Here is a 13,541-nt window from a genome sequence, read left to right on the forward strand (position 1 = left end):
GACATGCGATCAAAGTCCTGGCCATAATTCACACCCCTCATAATGCGTCTTTGCAAACTAAGTTAGCAGTATGCTCCAAGTCTTGGGGCATGGGATTCAAGGTTTTAACTTGCTTCATCTAACTGCCAGTTTGAGAATGTATTCTGTTTCACAATATTCCCTTCTGATATACAAATCTAAGTCAGGGGATAGGTTTCATTAGTGAAGGCTGAAACACTATTTCCAGTTTCTCTTTGAGCAGGGTCAGTCCCTGTTGACCCCTTGGCCAAAGACCAAAGCAATAAAGTGACTGCTTCCTGTTTTGGAAGAGAAGCATGCCTTGCCTTGTGGGGCAGCTAGTTTTGTGAGATCCATATTATCATGTTTTCTCATGAACAGTGCTACTCCAAGTAGTGATAATACTGACCTCCTGACCAAGTTATAAGGAGGCTACATTTGTTCATTTCTTTACAAGCTACTTTATGCATGAAGGTTCAATGTTTCACACAGCTAGACAATCAATATCACTATATAAAATGTGTGTTATGTTTGGTTTTGTGTACTTCAGTGGATTTAAGTTTTGCCTGTCAAAGTGAATCCTTTGGGTGCTTAAAAGACTGGACTCTTTCTTATCATTAATGGGTTTTGCATCATTTCTCAAACCACATATTGAGGTACTGAACTTATACTGTTCTGAATCACAAAATCTTTGTGCATTGCTTCTCCAGTGTTTGAAGATGTCTTTGTTGGCAGGAAACTAAAAATGATCTATGTGTTGTAAAGTATTCATATTTAGGTATGAATGCTTTGTGATGTCATAAAACCTTCATTCATTTGTTAATGAGCTTCATTTATTCTATCCTCCAGCCCAGCCCATACTGTACTGGTGTTCCAGGAACATGTCATTCTGGAGCAGCATCTCCTTCAACCTAGCTGTTCTCATGAATCTACTTGTGGCCTTCTTCTACCCTCTGGGGGGTGTTCGTGGAGGTTAGTCATTACCTGTCATGTGTTTAATGGATTAAAGGTGGATATAGAAAATCTGGTTCAGAGGCTAGTGTGAGGGATATTTCACTGTTATGATCTACACTACTTAATAATTTTGTGATTAGTAATATGGTTCATCATCATTATTATTATTAGTAGTAGTAGTAGTAGTAGTATTTCTGATTGCTTTAGTTCTGATATTGAATGAATGGATGAATGGTTCATTTTGGTTACATACAACTTAAAGAATAAAGATATTTTAACACAGGGTTAATAAATCAATAACCAAAAAAGGAATAAGCTCATGCATTATTGGTGGCAATCTCTACTATTAAATGAAATCCCAGATAATACCCAGCAACAGAGAAACAATTGAACAAATACTATCTTATAGTCTGAAAAGCAATACTTAATTAATAGACAATTTAATACATTTACACCGTAATCATTATTATTTGACATTTCAAAGTTTTTTTGAAACCCTAAGATAGAGCTGTGCAGTTTCAACTCCTTATTAAGAGGTCCATTGCATAATTAAACTCCCAAAACTGAAACGCATCTGTATTCAACACTTATTCTCACCTTGTTTATTTCAAAGAAAAACAATCTGCCTAAACTATAATTTTTTTCTTTTCTCTTTAAAACAAACTGTTTGAACACAAACTAGAAGGCTATTACTCACTACTTGAGAAGGTAATTCCAGTGTTTTTAAATACACAATATACAGAAATTTCAAGGATCTGATGAAGAATTGATTAGTAGATTCATGGTACTTAGTTCTATATATTAACCTGCTGGCTCTTCGTCTGGAGTTTAATTACAGTGTCTATATTCAATATTTTATATGTATTACCCCTTAATTCAGCACGTTATGACAAAAAAGATATTACAATTGAAGAGTACAATATATGCAGGAAGTTCCTATTCAAAAATCCTTCATTGTATTGAGTGTAGCTACAGATTTAGATCATTTCAGTTGTTATGTGGTTTCCTGCAGACTTTATAATCTCTAATTACTCCCCAAAAATTTTCCATAAACTCTTTGAATTCACTCCATTTATATTTAGTTTTAGTTTGAGAACAAAAAAATTGTGTCATCTGCAAACATTACAAATCGTAATACCATAAATGCTGTGCAAGTATCATTTGAATAAAGTACAAATAATTGAGGTCTCAACACCCAATCTTGAGGAGGTTACTCTTCTAAGATGTGATTCATTATAATTTATTTTTACAAATTGAAACCTATTGAATAAATAACTTCTTATCCAATTTTGGTAAACAACTCTTATACCATAGTGTTCACATTCTGCAGAATTAAGGAGTGGTCAACTGTACCAAATGCCTTCTGTAAAGCCATAAACATTTATATTGTGTGCTGTTTCTTTTCTACTGCTATTGCGACACAAGAGATGATGTCCCTCCTTAGTTCAGCCCCCACCTACTATACATCTGAAGGACAATGGCTGATCTTTCAGGGCAAAGAATAATGGTTTGACAAAGGAATGCAATAATCCACTTATGACAAACCATCACCACAGAGAGGTGCTGGTCCGTCAGCCACTGACAATGCAGTCCTGAGACCAGAAGCCTAACACCAAGCCACACCTTGACACATGTGAACCAATGACTTATATGATGGGTCAGCAACTCACATGTGATCTCAACTATGCTTGCCAACCCTTTAAATGCATGCAGTTAGAAACAAAATAAGTTTTTTCAGATGATACTGAGGAGTCCTCCAGAACCTCAATCAAGTTCTGTTCAGGACACTCAAGACTGCCGTCCTGTAGTCATATTATACTAAGAATCCATACCATGTCCAGCTTTAAAACCTGAACTTAGCTCTAACATGCCAATAACATCTGGATTTCCTTTTAAATTTTTAACTAAATACATTTTTAATAATTTACCAAACCTGAAGCCATTTAGATATCAGATATGTGATCACACATATATACTCACTTGCCAGTTTGTATGGAACAGGTTCTTAACAAATCAGCCCTGCAGGTAGGGCTAAATAATTGTGCATTTTAATGGGTATTCCAGCAGTAACTTTTGTTAATGTTTCACTTGATTATGTTATACTGAGAGTTTAGCACCAATGCATATGAATGGGATGGTTGAAATATTAAAAAGATTTAAGAGTAGGCAATGAGCTAGTCCCAATATGAGGACAGCATCACAAATTACAGCCTCCAAAATGAGTATTAAAATTAATGAACAAATCCTCAAGTAAAATATTAGAGACTGAATAGAATTCTTGTAGTGAAATTGGTTTAAATCAACGTACAAATGTCCAGTCCTATACCCTTTCATTCCTGGTTAGTCAGGCTTAGATATTTGGCCTAATTAAGGTAGGAACATCTCTCTGGTTTGGGGTCAAGAGGTGACAGACACATGACTTCAGTGATATGATTAATTGTAGATGGATGGTCAACTAAAAATCACTACATCTCTGTTTTACTTTCCCTCATTCCTTTTTCTTTCATGTGTCCTTGAGGACAATGTTTGTAGAGAAAAAACACAGCCATTAAGGCATTCATTGTTCCAGAGCAGAGTAGTGGAGAGAAGACACACATTGTGATTCACATAAACTTTCAATTGTTCTCCTCTGGGGTCAAATGGTGAGGTCCCTTTTGTTTGAACTTCCTTGCAGCGGTCTAAAAGAGATTTTAAAAAAGGTTGTTAGTCCAGCTCTTGAAACTTCGTGTGGGTTTTCAGTGTCAAAGGTCTTGGGAGAGATCAAAAGTTCATTCCAGGACTTGTCAATTAGGGCGAGATTGTTGATCAAACTGAAGCTGATCATCAAATTAAAAAAAAAAAAAGAAGAAGAAATAGGCTGTATTTTTATGGTCTAGATGGATTAATAAAATCACAGTATTTACACATTTAATTTCAATGAATTTTTTTTCATAATCATTTAGGGTTATGGTTAGGGTTAGGTCAAAGACAGATGTGTAGTTTTAAAACACATTAACCTGATATTTTAAACATAAATTTGTCAGATAAATGACTCTATTCCTGTATTGAAGACAAATTGTGATCAGACACATATTGCCAGTAGTGGAAGACAATGAAGTCTTAGAGATAAGCATCAGTATGTGTTTGTTTTAGCCATACAAACAGTTTATATTATTAAGTACACAAAAGTATAAATATCCTTAGTATACCTTTTATAACAAGTATATTAATAGTGATCACAATGTACCAGTAGTATAATTGTATCATCTTAAAGGTTCAATAGACATGAACTTTTCAATCATTATCAATTCACTCACTCTTGCCATGATAATTTATTCAAGAGGTTGCCAGGTTGACAAAATACCAACGGGATTTGGCATGGCAGTATTAAGATAGATAATTCATGTGGTCTATCTCGTTGAGATACATTTTATGATGTTGTCACACACTAACAATAACAAAATGAGGTAAATAAACAAAATGAGGCTGATAAGGCTAAAGTTGCCAACATGAGCAATTGCTATTGTTACTTAGCAATGTTAGCTAAGCTGTCCAGGAGAAAAAAGCATGGCATGGCTTTTCAGCCCCTTTTGGTCATTCCAAAACCAATATTGACCCTCATCTTGCTCTTTTGTTCGACGACAGTATTTGAGATGGATAAGGGAATTAACCCTTTTGTTTCCATGCAATTTCTCTGGTTTATCCAACACCTGCCAAGTCCTGAACTATTCCTGTTGTTGCCAACACAAAGATAACACATGATATTAACCAGCTTATGCTATTGGCTCAGAGATCCTTAATGGTTTGTCATAATATAAATATTATGGACATTTTGGACTTGGTGAAGTTGTTTTAATAATTATTTCACCACTACAATATTTTTTTCAGGTCAGTTTTTACTTTCATTCTGCACCTCTTAAAAAGATCTGTGGATGCATTTTTTATTTGTCTTTTTCAATTGTTGTCTCTTGCACCTTTAATACTGTTATTGAAGTATATTTATATAAGTGTAAAGAAAGGAAATTGTTCAAGTATTTATCAGTTTAAATATCATATCATATACTGTTAGATTATGAAAGTACACTTCTGAAATCCAGTTACTTAAATGGTAAAATGGTAAATGGACTCAATTTTATATAAATTTAAATTGAGTCCATTTTACTTATTGCTCGGGGCACATATGGTATGCACCTTGACCACTTGGCTATAGAGTCAATCTTAATGTACCAATTTGTTCCGCAAATATTAGGAGCTATTCTTCTACTTCTCTTATGTTCTTATTTTCAAGATATTAATTGGTACACCAATCAGTCAGACCACTAAAACCACTGACGGATTAAAATCTGGCTTGTATTTATGTGGTTAGTCTAGTTTGTAGTGTATGCATGTGGACTACACCATTGCAAGCTTTTATAGGTCTGTCATCGTGTGAAATGCTAATAAATAGTTGTCAGAGCATGAGGCCTTTACTGTATGTCACAGTGTTGAGTTTCATAGTGAACCTCACTATGGTGGCTGAAACAGATCAAATATGTTTGGAGCTCATAAATGTCAAATCAAACATTTACAGAAATAATATCAATGCACAAAAGAGTTGAGAGGAAGGAGGTTTCAGAAGGGAGGACATGGAGGGAGACATCAGCCCCTTTTTGCACAGTTAGAGGCAGCAATGTTACATTATTTTGGATAAAACTACAGAATGGGGGGGGGGGCATTCTTGTTCAAACTGCAGTGGAAGTTATCAACTTTCCATGATGTGAAAACTGGCTTTCCAATCCAGGCGCTGCAGTGTCAAAGGTACACATCACATGAGACATCAAATGCTGGCATGCCATCCAAAATCACACTCTTTGGCAGCAATTGTTGGCTCTGTTTGTTTCAGTGTGAACAAACTAAATCAGCATAATGGTAATATACCTGGATCTATGTTTAAAAGGGGCTGTAGACAGTGGTCAACTGAATGACTTTAGTTGGCCTCATTTTAAAATTGATAAACACATCCATGTGTTAACACAGAGAAATTAAATGATTTAACAGGAACAAAACAATCTAGCCTCTCCGCTATATGCCAGTCAGCAGGGGAGCTGGTGAGGCCATGCTAATGCTTTGCTGACCTACAGTGACTGATGTTGCACACATAAATGCTTTGTAACCCCCCCCCCCACACACACACACACACACACACACACACACACGCACACACACAGAGTCAGAGAGCTCTGCTTTGGTCTCTGTACAAGCTTGAATGCATCTTTGCAAGTTGTTGGGAGGATGAATGCAGAAGCTCAGGCTTATGTTGCACTTGAAATTGTCACTAAAACATGCTTCACTTGGCTTTTAACTACTTCTGTTAACTTCTGTTAACTTCTTTGTCAAAAATTGTAATGACATTAGTGCATTTTGTATAGTTGAGGTCAGCTGAAAATGACATGTCATGAATTTAATTTTTCTTCTTTTATGCTTTTGTGTTGTTATATAAGAGACAAAGACAGTGACCAGCCACTGCTATTCATTTGTCTGTTTCCCTTCTTTTCTGATGTTGTCATATTTGTATTCTTTTAAATTTTTAGAATAATGTCTTGAGGAAAGTGCAGTCTTCACAAAATCAGGAATTTTTGATCACAACAATTACAAAAAAACTAAAAGATCCTGTAAGGATTTTTAAATTTGTTTGTTTAAACCTTATGTCTCTTCTGGCCTCAAATTGTCCCCTGAGGGATATATAAAGTATTTCATATTGAACTTCATGGGTTCGTATTTTGATCAAAGGTGTCCCATATTTCCCTCAGGTACCTTGGAGCCCCATCTATCTGCATTGCTGTGGGTGGCCATGCTGGTTTCACTCTCTATTGTCATCATCTTGCCCCAGCCTCATGGTATCCGAGCACTCATTGCCTCCACCATTCTGCGACTGATTTTCTCTGTGGGCCTGGAGCCCACGTTGCTCCTACTGGGGGGTTTCAATGTAAGCAATGTATAAAATAGGAGGTAGACTTTTATACAGTACTTGTGTACAGTCAGATCATTTATACTTTATTTATCAGTAGGTTGGTGAATTTAATTCATCCATGCCACACTAATCCCTGATGATAGTAAGACAAAGATTAGTGTATAAACATCAGGCGTTCAACCTAAATTCCCAGTAGCTGCTAATTACAATGTCCTTCATAACTGCTCAAGGTGAGGAGATTCCACACCACTGTGGGAGTAAGTGGTCAGAACAATGAGTAATTAAAGTATTCCTGAAGATGAACAACAATCCTACTTGGGTATGAAAGCCTTGCAATCTTCTTTAACATTATCATGGTCTGTCCCTACATGTTGTGTTTATCAGTTATGTAATAAGGTCATCTTCTTGATGAGCTTCGTCGGGAACCGTGGAACATTCACAAGAGGCTACAAAGCCATGATTATGGATGTGGAGTTCCTGTACCACTTGCTCTATCTGATCATCTGCTCCCTTGGGGTCTTCGTCCATGTCTTCTTTTACAGCCTGCTAGTGCGTGAGCACATTTACAACACAGTCAATCTACTGAACAAACACAAGAATACAGACACACAATGCACAATGTCCAACTAGTCCAGAGTGGAAAACTAGACAGCTTAATTTACCAATAATCTTATCATGGATCCAAGCCTGAGGGGGCTAAGAATGATGTTTGCAAAGCAAAATTTTTCCCAGAAGCAGAAGTGGTTTTGGAACGACACAGAATTTCATTTTTTCAACATTAATTTTTTTCAATGATAAATAGAAAACTGCAGCCTAAACTGTTAGAGCTAAAGATGTGAAGCTTTCATGTCTGGAGTAATTTTCACATACTTCAGAAGCTAGAAATTGCATGTGCCCATCATTTTGTGGTACACCCAAGACACATGAATTATTCGCATGCGAATTGCAGAAGTTATAAAGGAACAACTTCTTGTGTGATGCAGTATCAACAGGAAGTGGTCTAATATCTTGGTAACAGAAAGTCCTTTCATCACCAAACTGTAGATTATTTGTCCCATGCATCACTGAACTTTTATTAAACTGACGCCACAATTGACCACACCAAAAGGTGGTGCCAAAGCTACAAATAAATAATATCTCAATCACAATTACAATCAGCAACAGATTTGGTGCAGTAGTTCACTTCTCCACATTGATTGTCAAGAATAAAAATTACATGGCTAGGTTGTACTTGAAAAGACTATGTTTTCCAACAGAAACATTTTCACAGACACGAAACTGGGGGTCAGTGTAGAGTAGGCCATCATTGACAGAAACTCAAAATAACGCATTTCTGTATTGGCCTGTAACATCTACATGCGACATCGCACATCACAAGTCTTTTATTCACCTATTTCCTGAAGTGAGCTGAATCTGATGATATATGACTCATAATTTTTTGACGAAATTGCAAAAATGGAAAACCTACTTTTACAAACTCCTCTTCAGGTCTGCATCCGATAAGCACAACACATTGCAATTGCAGTCTATTGACACTCACGAAAAAAAGTTGTCATAAGAATTTTGATATCATTAAGTCAAGTCAAGTCAATTAAATTTTATTTATATAGCGCCAAACCACAACAAAAGTTATCTCATGACACTTTACAAGTAGAGCAGGTCTACTACCACACTCCAATGAATTTACGCCCAACAATTCTCCATCAGTAAGCACATCAGACAACAGCGGTGACGAAAACCTTCCTTTTAACAGGCAGGAACATTGAGCAGATACAGGCTCAATGGGGACGGCCTTCTGCTTTGACCAGTTGGGGGAAAGAGAGCAGGAGAGCAGGGCAGAGACAGGGACAGATAATGGAGGAAGACCGATATACAGAAGGAAAGAGAAGGACAGAGAAAAGGAGAGAGAGAAAAGGAAGAAACTGACATGACATTAAAGTTATAAAAGTTATCACCAATCTACTTCATGCACATTGCCATAGACAGACAGAGGAAGTGTTGTGTAGCTTTGCAACATTTTGTCCAATTATCATGAACATTGGTCCAGGCATTTCAGATGATGCCCAAATTTGGTGCTGAACAGGAACAAATTTGCAAGTGATTGACAAAAACACACTTCAAACTTTTTTAGGCTGTTCATCCATTTTAGACAAAAAAATGCACACATAATGTTATAACACTGCAGATTAAAAGTTGTCAAAAGAATTTTGGTAATATAAAAATGTAAAGGTTTTAAACAAACAATGTTTTAGTCAAAACAGGAAGTGCTGTGTATCTCAACTAAAGATGCTTTGACTAGAATGTAACTTGCCCCAAATGTTAGTCATGTGCCCTTGAACATCTATGCCAATTTTGGTTCAAACTGTCAACACATTGCTCTGTGGCACAAAGTTAACATATTTTTTAATAACTTTTCTTACACTGTTGTCTCATAGTTGCTTGCAAGTCTAGTCACTAAAATGGTATTTAGACAAAATATGATAAATGAGCCACCAGCATTTAATCTTGTCATTTTGGCAGATTGAAACAAGGGTAATGATCCATAAATTTCACATTTCAACACAAATTCTGATTCCATTACAAAATCAGACTCTAACTTAACTCTTTATGCATCTTCCTTCCAGCTCTTTGATCTGGTGTACAGAGAAGAGACCTTGCTGAACGTCATAAAGAGTGTGACCCGCAATGGCCGCTCCATTGTTCTCACAGCTGTACTGGCTCTTATACTTGTGTATCTTTTCTCCATTGTGGGCTACATCTTCTTCAAAGACGATTTCATCCTGGCAGTCGACAGGATACCCAACAAAACACTAGGTGTACAGGAGTACAAATTTCTTCTCATGCCCTCACAACATAAATCACTTGATCTGCATGACCTAGATGGAGAAACAATCAGTATGTTTTTCGGCTGTACAAGTACATGATGAATGTTGGTGAGAATGTATATGGTCAAAGAACATGTATAAATACAAAATGAAGGCTAGCTATGTTGTTGTGTCAACATAAAGGACACCACCAATTATATGAAATACTTGCCATTTATGAACTGCACAATACAACTATTCCTTGTTTGTGAACAGATCAGGGAGCCAGTATGGTGGGAGAGTTCTTCTCTGGAAGATCGTGTGAGAAAGGAAACGAGGAGAACTGTTCAACAGAGGCAATGTTGGATGGTAAGGAGAGAGTTTTTATTTTTATCAAAGATATATACGTGTGTGTGTGTGTGTGCGTGTGTGTGTGCGTGCGTGCGTGTCTGTCTGTCTGTCTGTCTGTCAGGGGATACACTTAGGGGTTTAGACTTCTTATGTGTCTAAACCTTAAATACTCTTCAGGGGCTTGGGTTGAAAGGTCAGGGATTAATTACCATCAGCTATAAGTAGGTCAATGGGTCTGCTCAGTGATGGCGCAGGAAGCTCGTCTCCTAAAACTGGGAGTTCTTACAAACCCTTCTGACCTTTATGGGAAAAGCCTCCAATTTTAGATTAAAATGCCCTCAAACTGGTGGGGACCTTGTCTTGTCTACGGAATGAAATAAGGACTTATATTTTAACAATTCAACTGGAGGAATATTCTGTAAAGAACAGACCTCCACCAAGGACAAAAAGCAGTTTTTCAAACATAGTATTGGTAGTTTTCACATATTTCTGCTGAGAGACCAGCAAACCAACAGACTCTGGTGAAAACATTAACATTGTGCCAGAGGTAATTAGGGCTACATTTTCTTTTTATAAATTTATGTTCAAAGGCTTCATTGGTAGGTCATAGCAATGTATTTTTTACTTTTCAAGGCATGAATATTATAAATCAATCAGTCATTATTTATACAGCGCCAAATCACAACAAAGGCCATCTCAAGGCACTTTACACAAAGAGCAGGTTGCGGACCTTACTCTTTAATTCAGATGAAAGAGACCCAACGTTTCCCACATGAGCAAGCACTCAGCAACAGTGGTGAGAAAAAACTCCCTTATAACAGGAAGAATCCTCAGGCAGAATTGGGCTTAGAGTGCGTGGCTATCCGCCTCAACCAGTTAGGGTTAAGAGTGGGTGGAGAGAGATGGGGTTGGGGGTGGAGAGAAGAGAGAGGGTTGGGGGGCAGGGGGATAAGAGGAGAGAGAGATGGAGGGGTAGAAAGGAGAGAGAAACAGGGCCGCACAGCTAAGTCTCACCATCTGTATCAAAGTAGATGAAAACAAACAGGTGGAACATGGTATTACATCTATGAACTGGAATGCTATATGAATTCACACAGAGGCTGTTATTACAGCAGGTTGTTTTTACTGTGATGTGGTACATTGTACATTACAGACTATGTAAAAGCTTCTTCAGTTTAAACAAGGAATGGCAACTTAACTCCTGTATTTCCCCATAGCGCCACTTGCCACCCAGCCACCAGCGGTGGTGATCGAGGACAAGGAGCGGACATGTGACTCCTTACTCATGTGCATTGTCACAGTACTAAGCCATGGCCTGAGGAGTGGAGGTGGTGTTGGTGATGTCCTGCGGAAGCCATCTAAAGAGGTACAAGAACAGAATCTCAATGGAAAGGAAGAATCACACCAAAGTGAAGTCTGATATCGAGTGCTCTATCCTATGTCTGGAACAAACTCATATGATTAAGGAAATGTACTTGAGCTTGTGCTCATTGTTGTGTTAGTAGAAAAGAATGTGATCAGCTGCAGTGTTGATGCATCACTGTCCTCAAGCAGCACATAGTGTCTGTGTCATTAACAACAAGGTCTGAAGTTTGTGGCACTGTATGTAGGGCTGGGAATTTTATTATTTGATAATCGAAATTGACAGTAAGAAAGGTTAATATAACTGAGATAGGGCTGTACAGTTAATCAAAATTGTATTAAAATGACCTTTGATAAAGTCAGAATGTGTGTTTAAAAGTACTGTGGTGGTACAGATCCCTGCAAAAAAGCACCCAATCAGTATTGTTTTCCATATGTTTAGGTTTTTTTTTTTATTTCAAATGTGACTCATGACACAAGTATGATGATTCTGTCTGATATTATGAATCATATCACATTTGCAATATCAGTCAAGAAAATTGATTAAACCAATATTGTTGTTGGGAGGATCGCCATAAAGTTTATTTGATATTCTCAAATTTTTGTGTTACATGTTCATGCAGAAACCAGACAACAATGACCATTCAATATTGTTGGCTAATTCATTCTCGGATGGATGAGGATCTCCACAAAAAGTGCAGTGAAGAATACATTAGACACTATATGAAACATTAGCTTTGCAAAATGGACAAAGAGGTCACACATACAGCTTTCTTAACTCCAAATCTGGCCAAAACAGCATTAAGAGCACTAATCCAGGGTGCGGATGAGTACGTACATTATCAGAATATGTGTTAGATCCACAGCTTGCCCCAGAATTTGGGTGTTAAGATTCGTTTTTAACAATGATTCTATTCATATCACAATTTTTTTGGTTACCAATACGATTCAAAGATAACATTTATTCATCCCTCAGTGGGGAATTTGGAAATTGGTTCATTTAGAACGATACCATCCAAAAAGATTCAGTGACTTGAAATCGATTCAGTATCTTTTTAGCCAAAAATTCTACCAGTTTGACTTTGAAATAAATACTTGATTACTGGACAGTGCATGTGAAGTTTCCTAGATCCATGTTGTTCCTGGTATGCGGATCAGACATAAATTAATTATGGATACAAACAAACAACAAGTAAACAACAATTAATGGAAAATAGATTCACATTTTGTTTGAATAAAGTGCAACCAACACTTCAGGTTGAATTAACAGGAGGTTAAACTTTTCTGCTCTCATTTTCAATATTGAACACATTTTCAATAAAAGTACAGTAAGTGCAACCACTGCACTTACTACTGCTTTTGTTTTGCAATATAAAAATAGTACAATATTTACAATCAACCAACATCTCTTTAGGTTGATTTGACAGTATGATTCCCTGCCACTTTTGCTTTTGTTTTTGAATATAAAAATTATACAATATTTAATATCAAAATAAAAGTGCAACCAACACCTCTTCAGGTTGATTTAACTGTGGTAAACCTTTACTTTTACATATCCTACAAACAGCCAGCAACTTATTTACAACAGCTCTGTCTTTGCGAAAGCCAAAGTGTTTCCACACACTGGACTGCAATTGTGGCTTGATAATTTCTCACGCGCCAGTTTCTCCTTTTTATTAGCCATTTTACATTTTTTTGTCCAGAAATTCATAATTAATGAATACACTATTTTAGATAGGGGCTGCACGGTGGTGCAGTGGTTAGCACTGTCGCCTCACAGCAAGAAGGTTCCGGGTTTGAGTCCTGGCTCGGGCACGGGATCTTCCTTTGTGGGGTTTGCATGTTCTCCCTGTGCCTGCGTGGGTTCTCTCTGGGTACTGCGGCTTCCTCCCACCATCCAAAGACATGCAATTGGGGACTGGGCTAATTGAATACTCTAAATTGACCGTAGGTATGAATGTGATTGTGACTGGTTGTTTGTCTCTGTATGTTGGCCCTGCGATGGACTGGCAACCTGTCCAGGGTGAACCCCGCCTCTCGCCGTTGGCGCTGGGATAGGCTCCAGCCCCCCCACGACCCTTAATGTAGGAATAAGTGAAAGACAATGGATGGATAGATGGACTGTTGTAGATAAATGATTTGAT

At 37.4% G+C, this 13,541-nt stretch overlaps 1 protein-coding gene across 14 annotated transcripts in view; it reads left to right on the plus strand.

Moving 5' to 3' along the window:
- The window catches only part of itpr1b (inositol 1,4,5-trisphosphate receptor, type 1b), a 133,533-nt gene that overhangs the window by 106,060 nt on the left and 13,932 nt on the right, over positions 1-13,541 (plus strand). For 13 of the 14 annotated variants that reach the window (XM_086198482.1, XM_086198470.1, XM_086198475.1 and 10 more), the window contains 6 exons: positions 847-969; positions 6,720-6,895; positions 7,265-7,429; positions 9,505-9,694; positions 9,961-10,053; positions 11,253-11,401. In XM_086198482.1, coding sequence (XP_086054608.1) covers positions 847-969; positions 6,720-6,895; positions 7,265-7,429; positions 9,505-9,694; positions 9,961-10,053; positions 11,253-11,401 — 896 coding nt within the window. Of the gene's footprint in view, positions 1-846; positions 970-6,719; positions 6,896-7,264; positions 7,430-9,504; positions 9,695-9,960; positions 10,054-11,252; positions 11,402-13,541 lie in introns of those variants that run through there. The other variant, XR_015112048.1, reaches the window with a different exon arrangement.

The sequence above is a fragment of the Aulostomus chinensis genome, chromosome 3 (assembly GCF_037954235.1).
Source record: "Aulostomus chinensis isolate RoL2024-O1b breed Wild chromosome 3, RoL_Achi_v1.0, whole genome shotgun sequence".
In the NCBI taxonomy this organism is placed as follows: domain Eukaryota; kingdom Metazoa; phylum Chordata; class Actinopteri; order Syngnathiformes; family Aulostomidae; genus Aulostomus; species Aulostomus chinensis.